Source organism: Trichomycterus rosablanca, chromosome 1 (assembly GCF_030014385.1).
Source record: "Trichomycterus rosablanca isolate fTriRos1 chromosome 1, fTriRos1.hap1, whole genome shotgun sequence".
NCBI lineage: Eukaryota > Metazoa > Chordata > Actinopteri > Siluriformes > Trichomycteridae > Trichomycterus > Trichomycterus rosablanca.
This window is the reverse complement of record NC_085988.1, coordinates 71,940,648-71,962,633: the sequence shown is the minus strand read 5'-3', so window position 1 is coordinate 71,962,633 and position 21,986 is coordinate 71,940,648. Positions and strand designations below refer to the sequence as shown.

Genomic DNA, 21,986 nt, shown 5'->3' with positions numbered 1-21,986 from the left:
CTTCACCAGCTGTGGCATGCTAAATGCAGCTAGTTGTTCTCTTTTTGTCCATTACTTTATCTGTACCTACTACTTCAGAGGGTTTGGAGGGCGTGGAGAGTATAGAACATGTGGTGCACAGTGGGAATACACCCTGAGCATCAGTCCCTCATACAGCATGGCATCACAGGTCCAATCATACAGTCACACTAAACCTAACCTTTCACAGCTTATCTATATACACCGATCAGCCATAACATTAAAACCACCTCCTTGTTTATACACTCACTGTCTATTTTATCAGCTCCACTTACCATATAGGAGCACTTTGTAGTTCTACAATTACTGACTGTAGTCCATCTGTTTCTCTGCATGCTTTGTTGGCCCCCTTTCATGCTATTCTTCAATGGTCAGGACTCTCCCAGGACCACCACAGAGCAGGTATTATTTAGGTGGGCAGTGACAATGACATGGTGGTGGTGTGTTAGTGTGTGTTGTGCTGGTAAGAGTGGATCAGACACAGCAGCGCTGCTGGAGTGTTTTAAATACCGTGTCCACTCACTGTCCACTCTATTAGACACTCCTACCTAGTTGGTCCACCTTGTAGATGTAAAGTCAGAGACGATCGCTCATCTATTGCTGCTGTTTGAGGTCATATTTGAGACCTTCATCAGTAGTTACAGGACGCTGCCCACGGAGCGCTGTTGGCTGGATATATTTTTGGTTGGTGGACTATTCTCAATCCAGCAGTGACAGTGAGGTGTTTAAAAACTCCAGCAGCACTGCTGTGTCTGATCACAGATACTGTACATCCAGAGAGCATATCAGACTTACACAAACAACCACAGAAGATATTTTATGAATGTACTTGAGCTTTAAAGAAAGTGGCAAAAAGGCAAATCAGAGAGCTCCAGTGTAATTTCATGTCACATACTGACAACATGAAAGGAAAAAACTGATGATGAGCAGAGAAACTGAAAAAGTGCAGATGCTTCAAGAACTTATTTTTGTGGAAACCATCATAAAACACTTGACACAAAAAAGTAATAACTGTGGACAGGAATACAGTCTGTTGCAGGACAATCAACACTTACATTTACTCCCTCACTCAATCCTAGGGGATTTTGAAGTAGTACTGTTAAACCATGGATGGCAGGAGCTTCAGTTGCAAACACTTATTAACTAGGCAGTATATTAATAGTACAGTAGATGATATCTGTATTTAGATTCATAAACCATTTAAGGTTAAAAATTGTAGTTGAAATACAATATAATATATAATATATAATATATAATATATAATACATAATACAAATAGACCAATAGTTCTTCAGGTGACGTAAAATGTTATTCAGTAAATGAATAAATGAATGAATCAATTAATTTACGATTATTTGGACTAATTACATTATCATTCTAATAAAAAAAATATATGGTGGCATGATGGTGCAGCAGATATAATAGGTGCCACATAGCATCAGAGATCTGGGGACCTGGGTTCAAACCATGCCTTCAGTCAGTCTTTGTGAGGTTTGGATTTTCTACTTCCATTAGGTCCTTGAGGGTTTCCTCAAGGTACTCTATGTGTGACCAGTACAGTTTATGGACCAGAGTTAGTGGGATTTTAGGATGTAACCAGTTGTTCAAGGTAGGATCTGTTTGCACTGCGACCATGACCAGAATATTTTGCTTGGAAATAAAGAAGAAATCATTTTTTATCCTGACCAAAGTGATGATTTGCCCCAATCCACATGGCGTGTGTGGTCAGGAATGTTTTAACATGGATAAACATATGCTGAGGCCTTTATAGTCACCAGATCTCAACCTAGTTCAACACTTACTAGATATTTTGGACCTGTGTGTTAAAAAGGCGTTCTCTATCCATCTCCACCATGGTCAAAACACCAACTGAGGGATTACAGGCCACTACAGTCTTCAAGACATACAGAAACCAAGGCAAGGTGGAGTCCCAAGACCAACATGTTTTTTTTTTTTATTCTATTTTAATTAAGAATAAATTGGAATGCATTTATTTGTCTCCTCCCTATTTGTGTCATTTATTGCAAACCTCATCCTCAGTTTATTATACTCACGCTGCTACTCATATCTCACTGAAGGTTCCTAAAACGAACACCATTTTTGGTCAGTCATCATTTTAAGTGGCTGCAGCCATAGACTGGATCAAACTGCAAGAAACTCTAAGGCTGGATAAATTTATTTCTAAGACAAATTTTAAAAAACAAATTACAGATATCTTAAGAGATACATGCAGCTGTATGACAAATTGATTCTTCTTTTATACTGTTGCTGGGTGATTCGACTATGTGTTGTTGTATTGTGATCATCGTTGTTTGTTTTCAATGTCTTATGTAAATTTGTTTGTATGATTGTTCCTCAAGAGGCTTTGTCTTTTGCCAGGCCGCCATTGTAAATAAGAAGCAGTTCTTAATGACTTGCCTGCAGGTTAAATAAAGGTTAAATAAATAATAAATATATACATATACAGGACAACGAAATTCTTTCTTCACTTATCACGTAGCTTGATTTCGAAGCTGGGGTCAGAATGCAGGGTCAGCCATCGTAGGGCGCCCCTGGAGCAGAGAGGGTTAAGGGCCTTGCTCAAGGGCCCAACAGTGGGTGCATGGCAGAGCTGGGATTCGAACTCCGAACCTTTCAGTTGATTGCACAAAGCTCTACCCACTAGGCTACCATGCACTGTCCCTATAAATTACAAATACAATTTAATTTGCAACTTGTTTGATCGAGATGAGTATTAGGCAGCACTGAGAGAGCAGGAGAAGGAGGAGGAGAGTCACCAACTGTCCTGCAGATCGCATAATGTGGGCGGATGAGGGGGGTCCCCTCCTCCCATTCTGCCAATGGCAAAGCGATAGAAGAGCGGGCAGAGCGTGTGTGATCCTAAATCTGCAATCCGGACAGAGATCCCCAGCAGCGCACACACACGCGCGCGCGCACACACAGAGTGACCTCGTGCGGGAGATGCGGGAGCGCCACGGAGTGCTGTCCACATCCACGGACTTCTCACCGGAGACACAGACTGATCTACAGGAAGGCGAGGGGCTGTTCAGAGACACGGACTGCTCATCAGGGACACTGGAACGCAGACTGCTCCTCAGAGACACGGTCATCATCGCAGCCCTGATTCAGTTTGTAGCGGACAAACTTCGGGAACCAGGAGGGAACCTGCTGCGCCAAACTCGAAATCCCGAAAGCGACTGTACTAGTGCCTGTAATTCCCCGGGAGGAGCCAGTTCAGTTTGGGAACCAGAGAGGAACCCCGCGAGCCTCGTCCTGCTGTCCGATGCCACCATGCGCGTGCTGTCCCCGCACGCCGCGCTCCTGTCGGTCTCCTACTCCCAGCTCTTCCTCATCCTCACCAGCGGCAGCTACCTGTGCGTTAATCACCTCTACCTGCTCTCGGTAGAACCGCTTACTGCTTGTGCATGTGATGGATATGTCATGTAATGGGTAACAGGTGTTTTTGGAACTTTATTATAGGACGCACGGGCTGGAATCTCATAAATATACTTGTATCTTTCAGTAATTAGTCAGAAATAGTTTAGTGCCTATTGGTACCATTTCCTTTCACCAGGATAATGGTAATTATGTTGATTACACTTCCAAAATGGTTTAATCCTACATATTTTTATAACTGCTTTATTCTTCTAAAATGGTTTAATCCTATATATTTTTATAACTGCTTTATTCTGGTCAGGGACATACACTTCCAAATGGTTTAATTCAGCATATTTTTATAACTGCTTTATTCTTCCAAAATGGTTTAATCTTATATATTTGTTATAACTGTAACTGCTTTATTCTGGGCAGGCACATACACTTCCAAATGGTTTAATCCTACATATTTGTTATAACTGCTTTATTCTGGTCAGGGACATACACTTCCAAAATGATTTAATTCAGCATATTTGTTATAACTGCTTTATTCTGGTCAGGCACATACACTTCCAAAATGATTTAATTCAGCATATTTGTTATAACTGCTTTATTCTGGTCAGGCACATACACTTCCAAAATGATTTAATTCAGCATATTTGCTAATACATGCTTTATAATGGTCAGGCACATACACTTCCAAAATGATTTAATTCAGCATATTTGCTAATACATGCTTTATAATGGTCAGGCACATACACTTCCAAAATGATTTAATTCAGCATATTTGTTATAACTGCTTTATTCTGGTCAGGGACATACACTTCTAAAATGGTTTAATTCAGCATATTTGTTATAACTGCTTTATTCTGGTCAGGCACATACACTTCCAAAATGATTTAATTCAGCATATTTGTTATAACTGCTTTATTCTGGTCAGGCACATACACTTCCAAAATGATTTAATTCAGCATATTTGTTATAACTGCTTTATTCTGGTCAGGCACATACACTTCCAAAATGATTTAATTCAGCATATTTGCTAATACATGCTTTATAATGGTCAGGCACATACACTTCCAAATGGTTTAATCCTATATATTTGTTATAACTGCTGTATTCTGGTCAGGGACATACACTTCCGAAATGGTTTAATTCAACATATTTGCTAATACATGCTTTATTCTGGTCAGGGACATATTGGGTCAGGCGCCACACAGACACAATGTGTGTAAGTTTGTGGCAGGACTACACACACTTACTCTTTCATTCATTCACACCCAGAAGAAATTTAGAAAAGTTCCTAATTTTGGTATGTATGAGGAATCTGGATTACCAACATGGAAAAGTTCTCACAGACAGTGACAGAAGGCAAGTAGCAAACCCAAGTACCCAGTACTTATGTTGCTGAATGGCGTACACTTTACCAGCTGTACCACCATGCAATATTAAACATGGTTCTGTGAAAGTTACGCATGGGTAAACTACTGTATGTCTGCTACTAATTTTGCCTAATTTTGTTATTTTGCTTCAAAGATATTCTATATTCCATATTTATGCACATTCAAAACCATGTGCATTAATACAGACTTGGCCCCCCTTGCATCTATAACAGCTTTCCACACGTTTTTGGACTGTGTCTGTTGGAATTTGTGCCTGTTCTGTCAAAACAGTATCTCTGTGTTAAAGGCACTGTTGTAGGACGGCTGTTTAATGGGGTTGAGATCAGGGCTCTATGCAGGCCAGCGGAGTTGCTTTACATGAAACTCATCAAACCATGCTGTGTTCACAGTGGTCCATCCATGCTAAAACAGAACAGGACCTTACCCAAACTGTTCTCCCAAAGTTGAAAGTACACATTTCATTTTATGTGATTGATTTTAAAAGCCTGTAGGTAATGGGTGTGGCTGAAACACGTGAATATAGAAGGTGGGTCCACATACTTTTGGCCTTGTAGTGTAGTTTATTTAATCCATAGGCAACACACACTCACTTTAGGAAAATTTTAATGAACCACTCCTCTTAAATGTACTCTTAATTGTTTTTAATAAAAACATATTATTAGTTATTTTATTAATTTGTAGTTTATGGATATACAGTAGATCTTTGACTCTTTTAGGAACTAAACCATTTAGGTTTCTTCAGATTTGGATGGCTCTTTAAGAGCTTTATTTAAAAAAAACAAATATAAAACACTAATGTGTGAAAAACACAGGAACACTGGCACAATCACCTGTTGCATGAGTAACCAAACAAACAGTGCTATTTTACCAAAACCATTAACCCTCCACGTTCTAAAATAATTAAAGCAACTTTTTAACTTTACAAATTTTAAAGAACAGTTGGGAGAACAGTTACCTGTACACTGAACATTTGACTGTTTTAGTAGTTGTGAGTTCATGTATTAAGAGAAAACTCCGTATTTAGAGAAAAAAGGTACAAATAGCTCCACTTCTGCCATTGTTACACAGTGGAACCTAATGCATCACTAGCATTGTTTGCTTTATATTCAAGCCTTCCTAACACAATATTACAGACAACCACCCTTATCGATTATTAGTAGTACCATATCATAAAACTTGACCCTGAAAGCTCAGGTAATTCAAATAAATAAATAAATAACTTTTATTAAAAAAACTTAAGCTAGCTTTTGTGGTAGCCTTCATGTAGCACAATGTTAGCTAGCTCTAATATTTATAATTTTTGTAAGCTCTTTAATATATGTTAAGAAATTCATTGTAATTTAATTATTTGATTTTCATTGTATTTTTTTTACAATGAGTCAAAGTTTAGGGTTATATACATAATAATAACAACAAAAATAACAATTATATTTCATAAATAATAAATATTCACAATGACAACAACAACAACACTACAACTACTACTAATAATACATTATTGTTGCTATATTCTATTAAAGCTAAAAACCACCCAACCAACCAACAGAACAAACCTAAGTGAACATAACAAAGGACTATAATATCAAGTACAGGGCAGGGAGTGTAAAAGAAATTAGGTCTTATGATATTTTTGTTTAATAATGTAAGTATGTGGCACTGTTTGACTGTTAAGCAAATGTAGACTTTAAATAAATGAGTGTACCAGTATGTAGATGAGCCAGCCCAAACCATTAAACAGTTTTATATGCCTTGGCATATTTTACATTTTTAAGTCTCTGGAACTGTACATACTTTTAAATTAATCAAGCCTGGGTGATGGGTGCATTGTGATCCTGGAACAAACTCACTACTATCAGGATATAAATGCTTGATTACATTCATCACTTGATTAGTCAAACTTACTTTGTATGGGTTTGCAGGAATACATGAACCAAAACCATGCACACCTGTTTGGAGACAGTGCTCTTATTTTGTTGTCCTACTTATTTATTGTATGAATGTATATACCTGACATGCAGAATTCAGTTGTTAAGTAGCTATTCTAGATTAGTCTTTAGTCCAAATTAAAATAAACTACAACCTTCTGTTGTAGGATTCTAGTGTGAAAAACTAATGATTCGGTTAGGAAGCAAAACCTTTTATAAAAGTATATATAGCAGCTAAGACAGTGATTGATCCCTATAAAATAAATATTTCTACAGACAAAGGGAACTGGCCTGGATCCAAACAACAATGTTCACTCTTTAAACTCCAAAATGCATGAGCAATGTTCCCCAAACTGGAAAACAGCGATTTACCACAAATTGCTCAGTTTTTTTCTTCTTCTATTTTTCTAACAGCAGAACAAGCCATGCTCAATACCAACTGCTTACAGATAATGCATTCCACAAGAAAAAACTATCATTACATTATGTCAAGGCCTTTTTATAAAGTGAGTGAGAATAATGCAGGACAGCACCGTGCTCCGATTTCAATCGCTTTCAATCTATGTTTTAATACTGTTTGCCCTGTGGAGAGATTAAGAAACCATACATTTAGATCTTTCCATTTGAGCTGACATGAGGTTTAAATCAGACAAAGTGCGTAGATAGTGTTACAGAAGTGGTTTTATTAGTTTAAGGTTAAAGTGTTATGTTATTAAATGATATAACATTTCTTTTCCCTACATTACATGTATACATGTGTATTCAGAGCCTCTTAACCTATACACTGTGGACTTAGAGGTAGTCAGGTAGCCAGGCTTTCTGTCGGTATTACAATCATTCAGCCAGAATTAAAGCCTTGCTTATGAGAAAAACAAACAGCCGAACTGAACTTTTGTTGTATGACATTGAACATATGGATCTATGCATTTGTACTGTTGCCTGTTAAATCTTTATAGGTTTGTATGAATAGATAAGCATGGTGCTTGACAAGTGCATATAAGAGAACACTGTCAGGGACAGGTGGCGTCTCCCTATTATAAAATTAAACCATACGAGAGGCCAGAGCTGATTATAAATTTAAAATATGTAAAATATGTCCAGTTAATATTAAAACCGAACATTGCATTTATACCTAATGTACAAGCAATGTTAAAAGGTTTTCCTCTTTCTTTAAAAGCACAATTAAGGCGAAATATTTCTCTAGCACACAACATAATTCTTTAACCTTTTATAAATTCAATCACAACACTGACTGTGTGGGCCGAACTTCATTAATTCATACAAAAGAACCAGTAATAATTACGGTTCTGAAATAATTTAGATTTAATTTATAATAAGAACTATTTAAAGAGGCAGTACAATTATTTAAAAGCCATTTTTCATGGATTTTTATCCAGCAATGTAGATCAATATGGAAATATTTATAGGCTAGTTGGAACCAATCAGAAAAAATAGGACAAGCATGTAAAAACGATTAGAAAAGCCTTTTATTTATTTTATCCAGTTTTACCATTTTTAAGGCCAGTAAAATGTATTAAGTTTTACATTCTTTCAAGTTTTATAAGCTAGTGCAAACCAAAGAAAATAATTTAAGGGCTAGTAAATATTTGCTCAAGGCCGTTATCTCAAGTTACCTGCTAGTTATTCCTATATGTGCTTTTCCCATCAGTAACATCAGTGTTATTAGTTAATTTTAATTACAAGGTAACAGGACGGCACAGTGGAGCATCAGGTGCAGTGGGTGCTGCACATACTGTATCTAGGGCCCTGAAGACCTAGGTTCAATCACTGCCTTCAGTCACTGTATGTAAGAGCAATGGAATCTTTTTTTCTTGAGTACATGTGGTGCACTGATAGTGCTTTGATTTACAAAAGAAATGCTAGCAGGTGGATTGGCTGTTCTGAATTGGCCTTAGCTGTTAGTGAGTAATTCGGTAAATGTGATGGCTTCTTATGAGCTAACAGTGCTTAAAGGTTTTTTTTGCAACTAGTATTTTCTGGTAGGTTTTCCACTTCAATCCTAAAGATAATTCAGGTACTGAAGAAGATTAAATAAAAAAACTATGTAGCACTTTTCAATCTGCAAAGGCGGCACGGTGGCTAAGTGGGTAGCACTGTCGCCTCACAGCAAGAAGGTCCTGGGTTCGATCCCCAGGTGGGGTGGTCCAGGTCTTTTCTGTGTGGAGTTTGCATGTTCTCCCCGTGTCCACGTGGGTTTCCTCCGGATGCTCCGGTTTCCTCCCACAGTCCAAAGACTTGCAAGTGAGGTACATTGGAGACACTAAATTGTCCAAGACAATTTCAATATAACTTTGTGAACTGATGATCCTTGTGTAATGAGTAACTACCGTTCCTGTCATGATTGTAACCAAAGTGTAAAACATGACGTTAAAATCCTAATAAACAAACAAACAAATCAATCTGGAAAAACTATCCTATGTAATTGGTCATATATTGTAAATTGTTGTATATTGTATCTTGCACATTAGACATTGATTGGATTTATGGTCACTAAGTAAAGTCCTTGCTTGTATGGTAGGTGTTGTTTACTTTATCATATGTTTGGTTTTGCTTGTTGGGGTGAGAGAAGCCCAGATTTTCTGGCATCCGAAAAGCTTTCATGTGCTAAAATGACTGTTACATGCTGTTTAATAGAAATGCAAAGAAAGCCAGTACACCCCACATTTTAATAGATGTGTGGTTTGCTTTGTTTTGATTCACAGGGCCCTATCATCAGTGGTGGCTCTGGGAGCCAATATTATCTGCAACAAGATCCCTGGCCTGGCCCCCCGACAGCGTGCCATCTGCCAGAGCCGCCCGGACGCCATTATTGTCATCGGTGAGGGTGCTCAGATGGGCATCAACGAATGCCAGTACCAGTTTCAATATGGGCGCTGGAACTGCTCCGCCCTCGGCGAGAGGACCGTCTTCGGACAGGAGCTGCGAGTGGGTCAGTAGTTCAACCTAGTGTTATTAGTGGATTTATTAGATATGTAGTGTTGCTGTGTAAGGCAGTGGGGCTGTGTTTGGTAACCTATGTCAAATTTGGTTTATCCCTTTTTCAGTTGCTGTAGGTTGCTCAATCTTTGAGTGAAAGCAACTTTTAGTTTCCCGGAAGAATAAAATGACTGTAATTGGCTTTACTCACACATACACACAGGAGCACATAACTTGTAAGTGAACCTCAAGCGGGGAAACTGCACAATAGATGGCGTGTTCTGGATTTATTTTCTGGTAATTGGAATTTTAATGTAGAGCACTTATATAAATGGTCCTTCATTCAGAAATGTTTTGTTTTGGTCGATGTGTGGTCGGAGGCTGAGTTTAATCCAGTGGTCCTGGTAACAGTCACTCTTTTTGGGGGTTGGCTTACTTTAAGCTCTTTTGTTTAATTAAATGTATCTGTTTCTCAGTTCTAGTGCTTCCAGCACTAAAATTAGCTACATTTGAACATGTCAGTCTGTATTGTTATTCTGTGTATAATTTAGAATGAAATGGAAAACAAAACAAGCTAAATGTGATATTCCAAAATCCACTGTACTGTTTTTCATTAAGCCAGAATGTAAACCTGGAGAAGCGTGGACCTCAAACTCAAACAAAGTTTATTACTATTATTGTATCTTAGCCAGCACAGTATTGTTTGTGGAAGAAGCAGCGTGTTGAATTAAATGCATCCTTTAATTCATTATCACTGCTTTATCTTGTTCTGGGCACCCAAAGACATGGATGGGGGGCACCACATACTTGCACACTCACACACGTTACTAGGGCCGATTTAAAATAGTTAGTTGATTGTCTGCATGTTTTCGAAGGTAAAAGGAAACCAAATAAATTAGAGAAAACCCATGCAGACACAGGAAACATGCCAAACTCCCCAAAACCCTGGCATTGTGACCCACAAATACAAATAAAATTATCAGTTAAAGAGCTTATGTATTTAGTGGGACATCATTTATTTATTTATTAGGATTTTAATGTCATGTTTTACACACTTTGGTTACATTCATTACAGAAATGGTAGTTACTTGTTACACAAGATTCATCAGTTCATATATTTAATGTCAAACACAGTCATGGACAATTTTGTATCTCCAATTCACCTCACTTGCATGTCTTTGGACTATGGGAGTAAACCGGAGCTCCCGGAGGAAACCCACGCAGACACCGGGAGAACATGCAAACTCCACACAGAAAGGGCCCAGACCGCTCCACCTGGGAATTGTACCCAGGACCTTCTTGCTATGAGGTGACAATGCTACCCACTGAGCCACTGTGCCGCCCCAGTGGGACAAAATCTGTTCATAATTAAACATGACAATGAGTGCAGAGACATCATATACATAGCCGGAGGTTAGGCTGATTCCAATTATCCCAAACCCTCAAATACTCTCTACTCACTAACTCACAACTAGGGCCAATTTAAAGTAACCAGTCAGTCCATTAGCTTGCTTTTGGAAGGTGGAGGTACACCAGTACACAGACATGAGAAACACAAGCCATCAACACAGAAAGTAAACAGATAGGTGTATTAAATTTTGGGCATTAACATTACCTGGTGCATCATTGTGCTGCAGTGGCACTGCTGGTAAATTGGGTGCTGCACAGCAATATGGGCACTGAGGACCTCGGTTTGATCATCTCCGGTCACATTCTGTGAGAAATTTTGCATGTTGACATCCATGTACATGTTCTCCAGGTACTAGGGTCCCTTCCATCTCCTCAAACATGCAGAAAGTGATCAGGCTACTCTTGTCCCTAGGTCTGTAAGTCTGTGCTGCCTTTAGATGGATTGACACCCTGTCAAGGTTGTATTTCCGCCATTCACCCATTGTTGCCATGTTTATAATTAAAAACACAGATGTTGCGGTATAGGCATTCACCCTATCATCAGGAAACTGTTAATCTGTATGTCATAAAAACATCCGAGCATCTCAGACCAATGGGGCTGTGCAACACTACCTGTAGCACCACCATGCAAAACCCACATACTTAGAAATAGGGGCAATTTAAAACTGACAATCCACATTCTACATGTTTTGGGAGGTATGAGGAAACCAGGACACCTGGAGGAAAGCTGACACAGGGACTACATTGGACAACGTGGAATTTCTCACAAGCAGTCATGTTAATTTGGGGGACTCTAGAAGTTTTGTCACTGTGCCTTATTATTTATAATTTAACACAGATTAAGGTGAATAGGAATTCTGTATTTTTAGTGCTGACTGATTAACAAAGCTGACCAATGGAAACTGACAGATGCAATTAAACTTTAGCCAAAGTGTTAAACCATCTCTTTAATAGCTTAACCTGTTACCTATACCCTATTTATATCTAAAAAACAATGTTTTGGGCCACTTAGGTGGCGCAGTGGTAAAACACGCGTTGAACACCAGAGCTGGGATCTGGAATACATTGTATCGAATCTCAGCTCTGCCTGCCGGCTGGGCTGAGCAGCCACATGAACAACGATTGACCTGTTGTTCAGATAGGGGTGGGATATTAAGCCGGATAGGGACTCTCTCATAACTAATGCAATTATGACCTCTGCTGGCTGATTGATGGCGCCTGCACAGAGACGGGAAAAGGGTGCCGTCAGGGTGTGTCTCTCCGTACACAGTGCTGATCCGCATTGCACCTGTCAAAGTGTAGGTGACAAAATGCATACGGCTGCTGCCCAAGTGTCGGAGGAGGCATGGGTTAGCTTTGTTCTCCTCAATCAGAGCGGGGATCGGCATTGGTGGAGAGGAAGTATGACGCAATCTGGCAATTGGCTAGGCTGTTTTTGCTATCCCATATCCATGCAGACTTTTGACTTTTGCTTCCTATTTTTGCTAAAATGTAATGCTTTATTACTGTTAAAATGCATATTGCATTTTTACAATACTACGTCTACTACTGCTACCACACTACTACTAATGATAAATTGCATTTATAGTACAGCTTTTAAGAATTCTCAAAAATCTTAGAATGCTTAACCTTATCTATAATATCTTTATAGTATTCAGGTACAAATAAAATCCGATACTTTAAAACTTCTACTTAAGTAGCTTTATTATAGATTATTTTTACTTATAATTAATTATTAAAATAATTTTTTTGTTTATAGATTATTTTACTTCATTACTTTAACTTGGCAAACTGATTCTCTGCCACAATATTCATAGAGAAAACTAAGTATTTACTTCAACTTAGGTGAATCAGTAGGTACACCGACCAGGCATAACATTATGACCACTGACCAGTGAAGTGAATAACACTGATTAACTCTTTATCACAGCACCTGTTGGTGGGTGGGATATATTAGGCAACAAGTGAACATTTTATCCTCAAAGTTGATGTGTTAGAAGCAGGAAAAATGTTAAAGTTTGACAAGGGCCAAAATGTGATGGCTAGACGACTGGGTCAGAACATCTTCAAAACTGCAGCTCTTGTGGGGTGTTCCCAGTCTGCAGTGGTCAGCATCTATCAAAAGTGGTCCAAGGAAGGAACAGTGGTAAACTGGCGACAGGGTCATGGGCGGCCAGGGCTCATTGATGCACGTGGGGAGTGAAGGCTGGCCCATGTGGACCGATCCAACAGACGAGCTACTGTAGCTCAAATTGCTGAAGAAGTTAATGCTGGTTCTGATAGAATACACAGTGCATCACAGGGCTGATTTGGCAGCAAAAGCGGGACCAGCACAATATTAGGAAGGTGATCATAATGTTATGCCTGATCGGTGTACATTAATTCCCTTGGTCCCATTAAGTTGGGCATGGCTTATCACTTAATAAATTTGTTTTAGCTACTAAAACAAAAATGACATTTTAATAAAATTATAACGTTAGATAATTTAAATAGATGCTTTATTTATTTATTTATTTATTTATTTATCCCGAGGGAAATTATTGAATGGGCTGATACCGAAACGTACATGTATGGCATGTGGTGGATACTTAATTGACTTTATAACCAAATATAATAAGAGCAATTGAGAGTTAAACAGTGGCAACTTGGTGGTGGGGGTGGGGGTTAAACCAGTGACCTTCTGTAGCCCTCTATAGTCCAGTACCTTAACACTGAGCGAATACTATCAGAGAACATATTATATGATTTATGGTTTGAATCAACACATACAGCTCTCCAACTATCTCTGGAGCTTGATACTTGACAGGTCTTAACTAAGCTCAGATGCTTCTCACTAAATGAAATTAAAAAAACTTTGAATCCAGGCTGTCATTGTTCTGGGTCTTCTGTGGGCTTAGTAATGATGGGCAACCAGCAGGGGGCACTTTTATTTCCCCGCTTGCTCCTACAAATAGTAGCAGAGTGACATTTCAGTAGCTCAAACTGATCATACCAGATAATGTATTTGCACATTGTGTGTTCAGTAGGGACACTTCTCCAGAATTCAGTTCAGTTTCCAACATCCTGGTTAGAATAAATCATTGACTGAATACAGCTAAAAAAAAGAGTAAATGACTAACTAGAGAACATTTAATTATGCAGAATGAACTAGCAAAGCAACAAATACAGCAAAGCAAAGGCTGTTAAATGCAGGACAATAGATTAAATTACATTGTTTTTAAACAATGTTTGCACACAAGCAGCGTTAAAACAAAACTACAGTATGTTGTTTATTTTCAGTAAAGCTGGTGTTGTACAGCGGCAGGAGGTTGAGACTATTAGTAATGCAAAGTGGCAGAGAAGTCAGTCACAAAAGAAAGTTAACCAAGCCAACAAAGTTGCACCAGCAATGATGCGACAAAGTGGCTTTTTTATTTTGACTTTAAGCTGGCACAACACAGTAACAGGGGGTGCAACGGCCATCAGCACCACAAAGTGGGCGGTGCTGTTACAAGGTTGAGCAAACTGTAGCTTAAGCGAATGAGAACTAGTACTGTTTGTTCCCATAGAGGAGAATCTTTAGTTTTTTAAATAATATAAAAATGTTGCTTTAAATAATGTTTTTAAACTGTAATAAACATATAAGATTAATAAATAATATTAATAAAAATAATAATAATAATTGAGGGCAGGTGGAATGCCTTTATTTGTCGTAAATACATGTTCACATGAACAATACAATGAAATTCTTTTTCTCCATATATCAGCTTGTTTGGAAGCTGGGGTCAACCATTGTACGGCACCCCTGGAACTGAGAGGGTAATGAGTTTTGCTCAAGTGCTCAAGTAGCAGCATCGCTGAGCCAGAATTCAAACCCACAACCTACTGATTGATAGTCCAAAGCTCTACCCCTTGGCTACCATTGTATTAATTGGTGGATCAAGATTTATTGATGCATCATCAACAGTGCTAACCCAGTGAGTAGAGCTTTGGGCTAGCAATCGGAAGATTGTTGGTTTGAATACAGGCTCTGCCATGCAGCCACTGTTGGGCTCTTAAGCAAGGCTCTTAACCCTGTCTGCTCCAGGGGTGCTGTATAATAGCTGACCCTGCGCTCTGACCCCATCTTCCAAACAAGCTGCGATATGTGAAGAAAGAATTTCATTGTACTGTACATGTGTATATGTATATATGACACATAAAGGTATTCTTCTTCTAAACCAGAAACAGACTGTAGTCTCTTAAATCATTATGATGTGACTCAAACAGAATACTACTATACTAAACAAATTGGCAGTGGCTCAGTTAAAGTATTAAATAAACGATTAGAAGTTGAGGGTTTAAGTCCTGCCAAAGCCAAGATGCCCCCGTTGGATCCTTAAGCAAGATCCTAAATTGTGAATTAACTGGATTGTATTCTGTATTAGTTGTAATTTGCTTTGGATAGAAGTGTCCACTATATGACTAAATGTAATTACTACATCACCAGTGTGCCAATACTATACTAAGCAGCACATTAGGGCTAATGGGTAAATGATTACAGTAAAATATTTAGTTTGAATACAAGCATGTTAAATTGAAATAAAAGCTTGGGAATATCACTCGCGAAGGGTGGGCATTCACTAGCTGAATGGTACTTGTGAATAAGGCCAGATCTTCCGTCCGGTCTGGTTCTGGTATACTACGCCCATTAGCAAGATGTTTAGTAGATTAGGTTGCACACACAATTTGCATTACTTATATTCAGAGCAAATAATCAGTGCTTTAATTTCTCATCTAATAAATGACAATCTAGAACTAAAATGAATCTAAATCTAATAAAAGTATATATTTTTTAATACAAGTGAATCAAGATTTATATTGTAACACTATAAACAGAAAAGTAAATGGGAAAAAAAACAACCATTACACAGTCAACAAACACATTTATGACTATGACCAAGAAGAAGGATACCCATCACCAATAACTGCAAACTCCCTTCCCCCTTAAGCAAAATATGTCAGATGTTTGAGGTCTCTCTTGTTCCCCTTCTATCCCCAGGCAGCAAGGAGGCAGCATTCACCTATGCCATCACAGCAGCCGGGGTGGCCCATGCAGTCACTGCAGCCTGCAGCCAGGGCAACCTGAGCCACTGCGGCTGTGACAGGGAAAAGCAAGGCTTTCAGACCCAAGAGGAAGGCTGGAAGTGGGGCGGCTGCTCAGCCGACGTCAAGTATGGAGTTGAGTTCTCTCGCCGCTTTGTGGATGCCCGGGAGATTAAAAAAAACGCCCGGAGGCTCATGAACCTGCACAACAATGAGGCAGGCAGAAAGGTAATGCAATTAAAAGCTGTCAGTCAGAGAGACACAAATTAATTAAGGGCATCTCTTAGCTAATGGGTACAAAAGAGGGACAGTTAGTGCTCTCCATGAGTGGAACCTTGTTGGTATTGGAGGAAGCATGTGTAAGCCCTCATCCTTTTACATGAGTGGCTGTCATAATTCAAAAGATTTAAGAAGCAGGTAGGTTAAAATGGGCAAACATCCCAGAATAACAGATTACAACCTGCTTGGTACAACCTCTTTTAGAAATGTAATACATGCAATACAATATAATTGTATACATGTAATTACCAGCACAGCAGAGGTCTGTATATCTTGATTAATAGTGTGTTTTTGTGAGCAAAATATTATATCATGCTCATTTTCTGCAGCACTGCTCAGTGTCTGCGGATACAAATCTAATTAAACATAAATAAAAGTTAGCATGCATTATGGTAATGTTCCACCTCCCGTTTAGCCTAACCCAACCTGAGCCGTGCTCCACCATCTTCATTAGTCACTCCGGAGGCCAAAAGAAGGGGCCGCGAGGCACACAGAGACCGTCCATAAGTAGAATTACAGTGCCTAACGGAGTGGTTATGGAGTTGAGGCTTTCGTCGTGTGTGACAGGAATGCAAAGGCCAACCCGGCCAACGGCTGCCAGTTGGATGCCTGCCACCACCCCTCAGTCCGTTCATTGAATTACAGAGCATTAAGTCAGGATACAGGATATTATTGCTAGGCTCTTTCTCTTCCCCTCGCTTTATTCATACACGGCCAAAGCAGGTCCGGCTCAGCTTTATCAGCCTTCTATGAAGAAAAACAAGGCAAAAGTTTCATGCTTCCAGCCTGATCAGCTGTTTTACTGTTTACTGTGGAGTACAGATTACTACTTAAATAAACTCAGTTTTGCCCTGCGATGGACTGGCGACTCATCTGAAGTATTTCCTGCCTTTCGCCCGGTGAACTGGACCCGCTGCGCCTCTGAATAGAATGAAGCGGTGGTAAAACAGACAATGAATGAATGAATGAACTCAGTTTGGGAGAGACAAGGGGAAAATTCTGTCAATATTGCTTTAGCCCTAATGATAAAACATCTTGCTTTAATTTAGAGATTATCTCAACCATAAATGGAAGGGCTCAGTCAGCTGCCTGTAAAATGTATCAGTGACATATTGGGAAAACAAACAGATCCACATTGAACTGAAACGTAACCATATACACGAATGGTTACTCCAGAGTCATACACATTTTTCTCGTCGTGTGATGTGGTATTTAGAAGGTAGGGAAAATTACAAGGTATGTTTCGGCAGAAACCTCAGTTTTCCTCCCGGATCTGACATATAGCTGGCAACACTTAATTGGGCATCGCACAGAATTGCACAGAATAATGGGGTTCGGTTCGTATCGCCGCAAAATGTCAAGAATTTCCTCAGCCGCTCAGCTGCATGAATTTGCTAATGCCACAAATGTCAAATCTGATGAAATAGGTTTCAGTCTCAGATTCCTCGAGGTTAATAATAAAGGGATTTGCCTAGACAAAAGAAACGACTCAAGGCTAGATACAATTTGAGAAAAATGAGAAGGATAGCATTTCAGTGTTTCAGAGGGCAAACAGTAATGTTTGACTTTTTTTTTATAAATGAGAAAAGACTGTGTAATGCCAGAGCTGTGAAAAAAATCCATATTTTTCCCTCTCAAACCAACAGTATGAACAAAATCTGATAAAACTGGACAAATTACATGTTTATTGAGTAGGGTAAACAATAACAAAAATAAGAATTACCATTCCATTCCTGCATGGTACAGATACAGTAATGCCATCTAGTTTTCTTTGGCTTATCTCTAGCAAATAATCTGGGGAAAAAAACCCTTTAAGGCCTTGATATTAAAATGTCAATGTGAGTGTTCCTCTTTACATATAACAGTGCTATATCAGTTCACTTGATCTACAGTATAATTCATTACATAACATTATATATACAGTGGTACCTTGTAACTCAACGCCCCCTAAACTCAAAATCTTTGAAACTCAACACCCTTTGTCGAGACATTTGTACCCTTAAACTCTACGTTTCCCTTAAACTCAACTTGTTCAGTTTGTTTTTTAAAAATGTATTTATTTATTTTCAAATTAACAATGAACAGTCGCTTTGTTCAGCGCTCGGCTTCAGTGGTGCGATAAAACATCACCAAAGTGCGAATATGAGACGAAACAGCATTTGTGTGGACTAACTGTCAGATTCACTTTGAAAGGTCCACATGTATCTGTGTTTAGCTGGACCTTCCTTACTGTTTCACCTTTAAACTTGTGTTACCGCTCGGGGTTCTGAGAAATTGTAAGAATCAGCTTTTTATTTCAGTGTTTTTATATTATATTTGTGTTATTTTTTAGTGTATAAGTGTCAAAAACAACCACATTATTTTACATAAACCTAAAATATATGCAGTTCCACGAGACCATGGAACACATTAACATGTTTCCCATACATCCTTATGGGAAAAAATACCTTGAAACTCAGCGTCTTTTAAAGTCAACGCCACTTCCAGAACCAATTGACATTGAGTTTTTTAAGATACCACTGTGATCAGTTTGCTGTATGTATGCAATCAAAATGATTCAACCCCCATTGCAAATTAAGTTTATTAGCAGAATTAACAAACCTCCAGCTGTTTGCAATAGAGCATTCAAACTAGAACAATTTAACTAGCTCAACACAACTAATATAAAAAGTGCTTTCTCCGAATCCAACACAAAATGCCACTTTTAATGTCCACTGAAGTCTCTGAATTATTTAACCCCTTTATGACAAGCTCATAATGTTATGACCTGCTGCAATCATGATGCATAGCCAGACACCAGCTTCTGGCAGCGATCCTGAGGAATCCTAGTCCATTCCCCATGAGTAACGTCATCCAGTTCACAATAATCTTGGGTTTGCATGCTTCTTCAAGTCCCGCCAAAGATTTTCTATGAGGTTCAAGTCAGGCGACTGTGACGACACTTTTTTCTTTAACCAACCATCTTTGACTATTTATCATGTTTTATTGTGGATTGCTGTTTTAACGTTACACCAGATGTAACTGGACCCCTGTCTTTCAGAACGTTCTACTTTTAACAAATCGTTATCAAGGTGATTTCTGGCAAATTATGGTTAACAGTGATTTTTGCCTTGTGGATTCTTTTGTGATTTTCTGGATCTTGAAAGAATTTTGAAAGATCAGCCAATTCTGGGCAGCATCACCACTAAGGCAATTATATTTTTTATAGGCCAGTTGTTGAGGAATACATTTAAGTAATACAATAATAATAAGAAACATTAATATGTGTCACTTTATTTGGATTTATTTGTCTTATATGGCCAGTACTGTAGTTCGTAGGTTACAGATATTATGCAGAGCACAATTGATTTAAGGTTGCTATGGCAACAGTTCACCTGTTTTCTTGCCTCTTTTTTACTTTAGCCAAAAAGTACAAGATAACATAAAAAGTGTCCATAAAACACAGCTTATATACTGTAATTACACCAATTTTGTGGCAGCAGTTTGGGAAAGGGCATTTCCTGTTGCCACAAAATTCCTGTTCACAAAGCAATGCCCACAAAGACATGACATGCCGAGTTTGGTCTTTAGGTATGCCAGTGGCCTAAACAGATCCCTGAACTTAACCAGTAAACTACAGTGGTACCTTGAAACTCAATGTCAATTGGTTCTGGGAGTGGCGTTGAGTTTCAAGGGGCGTTGAGTTTCAGGGTACTTCTTCCCATAAGGATGTATGGAAAACCTGTTAATGTGTTCCATGGTCCTGTGGGACTGCATATATTTTAGGCTAATGTAAAATAACGGGGTTGTTTTTGACACTTATACACTAAAAATAACACAAATATAATATAAAACACTGAAATACAATTAAAAACAGTTAAAAATTAATATAAAAATACAATAAAACCTGCTCTTTATCTTTACTTTATTGTTTTCTCATGCTTCTTAATTAGTGGAGTAATAGTTAATAGAGGTTTAGTGTTTCTATGTTGTTTTTTTAATACATTAAGTCACATTAAGCCTTTTTTTTTAACTATAATACTCTCGGAAAAGCTGATTCTCACAATTTCTCAGAATCTCGAGCTATAACACAAGTTTAAAAGTGAAACAGTGAGGAAAATCCAGATAAACATAGATGCTTACAGTATCTGTGGAGCTATTCGCACTTTGATGGCATTTTACCGCAACGCTCAGGCCAAGCACTGAACAAAACAGCAGTCGCAAACACACTGAGTTTAAGGGAAACGTTGAGTTTAAGGGTACAAATTTTCTGACGAAGGCTGTTGAGTTTCAAAGATTTTTGTTGAGTTACAAGGTACCACTGTACTAATAATAATGATCTGATAATTTGGAATATTGATTGGGCTAAATTGGAACCTGCTGACCAACCTCAGTGACTGACCTCACAAAACCCAACCCTGCCCCTTGGCTGAAATGTTTAATGACTAGCTAATGTTTTAAAATGGGTGCAGTATTTATAACTCAACTGCAGTTTTCCATCTCTTTTCTTTCAGATACTGGAGGAGAGGATGAAGCTGGAGTGCAAATGCCACGGCGTCTCAGGCTCCTGCACCACTAAGACCTGTTGGACGACTCTACCCAAGTTCCGAGAGATCGGCTATATCTTGAAGGAGCGCTACGGTGCCGCCGTACAGGTGGAAGCAGTGAGGGCTACGCGCCTACGCCAGCCCTCCTTCTTGCGTCTCAAACAGCCAAACGGCTACATCAAGCCCACCGATACGGACCTGGTGTACCTGGAGCGCTCGCCGAATTACTGCGAGGAGGACGTGTCGACAGGCAGCACGGGCACCAGGGGTCGCCTGTGCAACCACACCTCACCTGACTTGGACGGCTGCAACCTGATGTGCTGTGGGCGAGGCCACGACACCCACCAGTATACACGGGTGTGGCAGTGTAACTGCAAGTTCCAGTGGTGCTGCTTTGTCAAGTGCAGCACCTGCAGTACAAAGACAGAGGTGTTCACATGCAAATAAGGATCTCGATAAGACTTCGCACATCAGAGACACCTGGACGAGGAAAGACAAATCAGAGTCTTTCTTTGATCAAGAGTCTTTGTGAGCAGAAAAATGTACTGACACTCGTACAAAGTGACAGTTTGTACGAGTCATTGCTTTAGCATTCAGTTTCATAGCTTACAACATCTCAGACTCAAAACAGTAAGCTCAAACCTTTATATTTATTTATTCATCATTAAGGACATTTTCTGACCAAAGTGGGTGCAGAACTTATATTGGAAACAATGAGTGCAAGGCAGGAATAGGGCTGCTGGGGCAATTCAGAGTAGCCAGTTCACCTTCTGGCTTATCTGTGAGTATGTAAGTAAACTAAAGTACCTACACAGAAACAGAGGAACAAGCATCAGCTGGAGGTCCACATCTGGATCCAGGAGCGAATAAGCTGCAAAAGGGATAAAAAAACTAAATAGAATTAAATGTAGCTTCTAAATCTAAACGAACTGGAGCTGTTGCTTCCAAAAATCTTTCTGTGGACGAATGAAGAATGAAGCATCTTCGACTTTAATGCTGGAAAACTAGTTTCACTCACACTGTAACTGAACACTGAAAACTGATGGTAT

At 39.0% G+C, this 21,986-nt stretch overlaps 1 protein-coding gene across 1 annotated transcript; it reads left to right on the top strand.

Annotated features, from left to right (window-relative positions):
- The first annotated feature begins 3,255 nt into the window (after positions 1 to 3,255).
- wnt7ba (wingless-type MMTV integration site family, member 7Ba) lies at positions 3,256 to 21,384 on the top strand. The gene is made up of 4 exons (XM_063006316.1): positions 3,256 to 3,392; positions 9,445 to 9,671; positions 16,089 to 16,360; positions 20,905 to 21,384. Exons 1-4 carry the CDS (start codon positions 3,310 to 3,312, stop codon positions 21,382 to 21,384), a joined length of 1,062 nt encoding a protein of 353 aa, XP_062862386.1. The 5' UTR covers positions 3,256 to 3,309.
- The last annotated feature ends 602 nt before the right edge of the window (positions 21,385 to 21,986 follow it).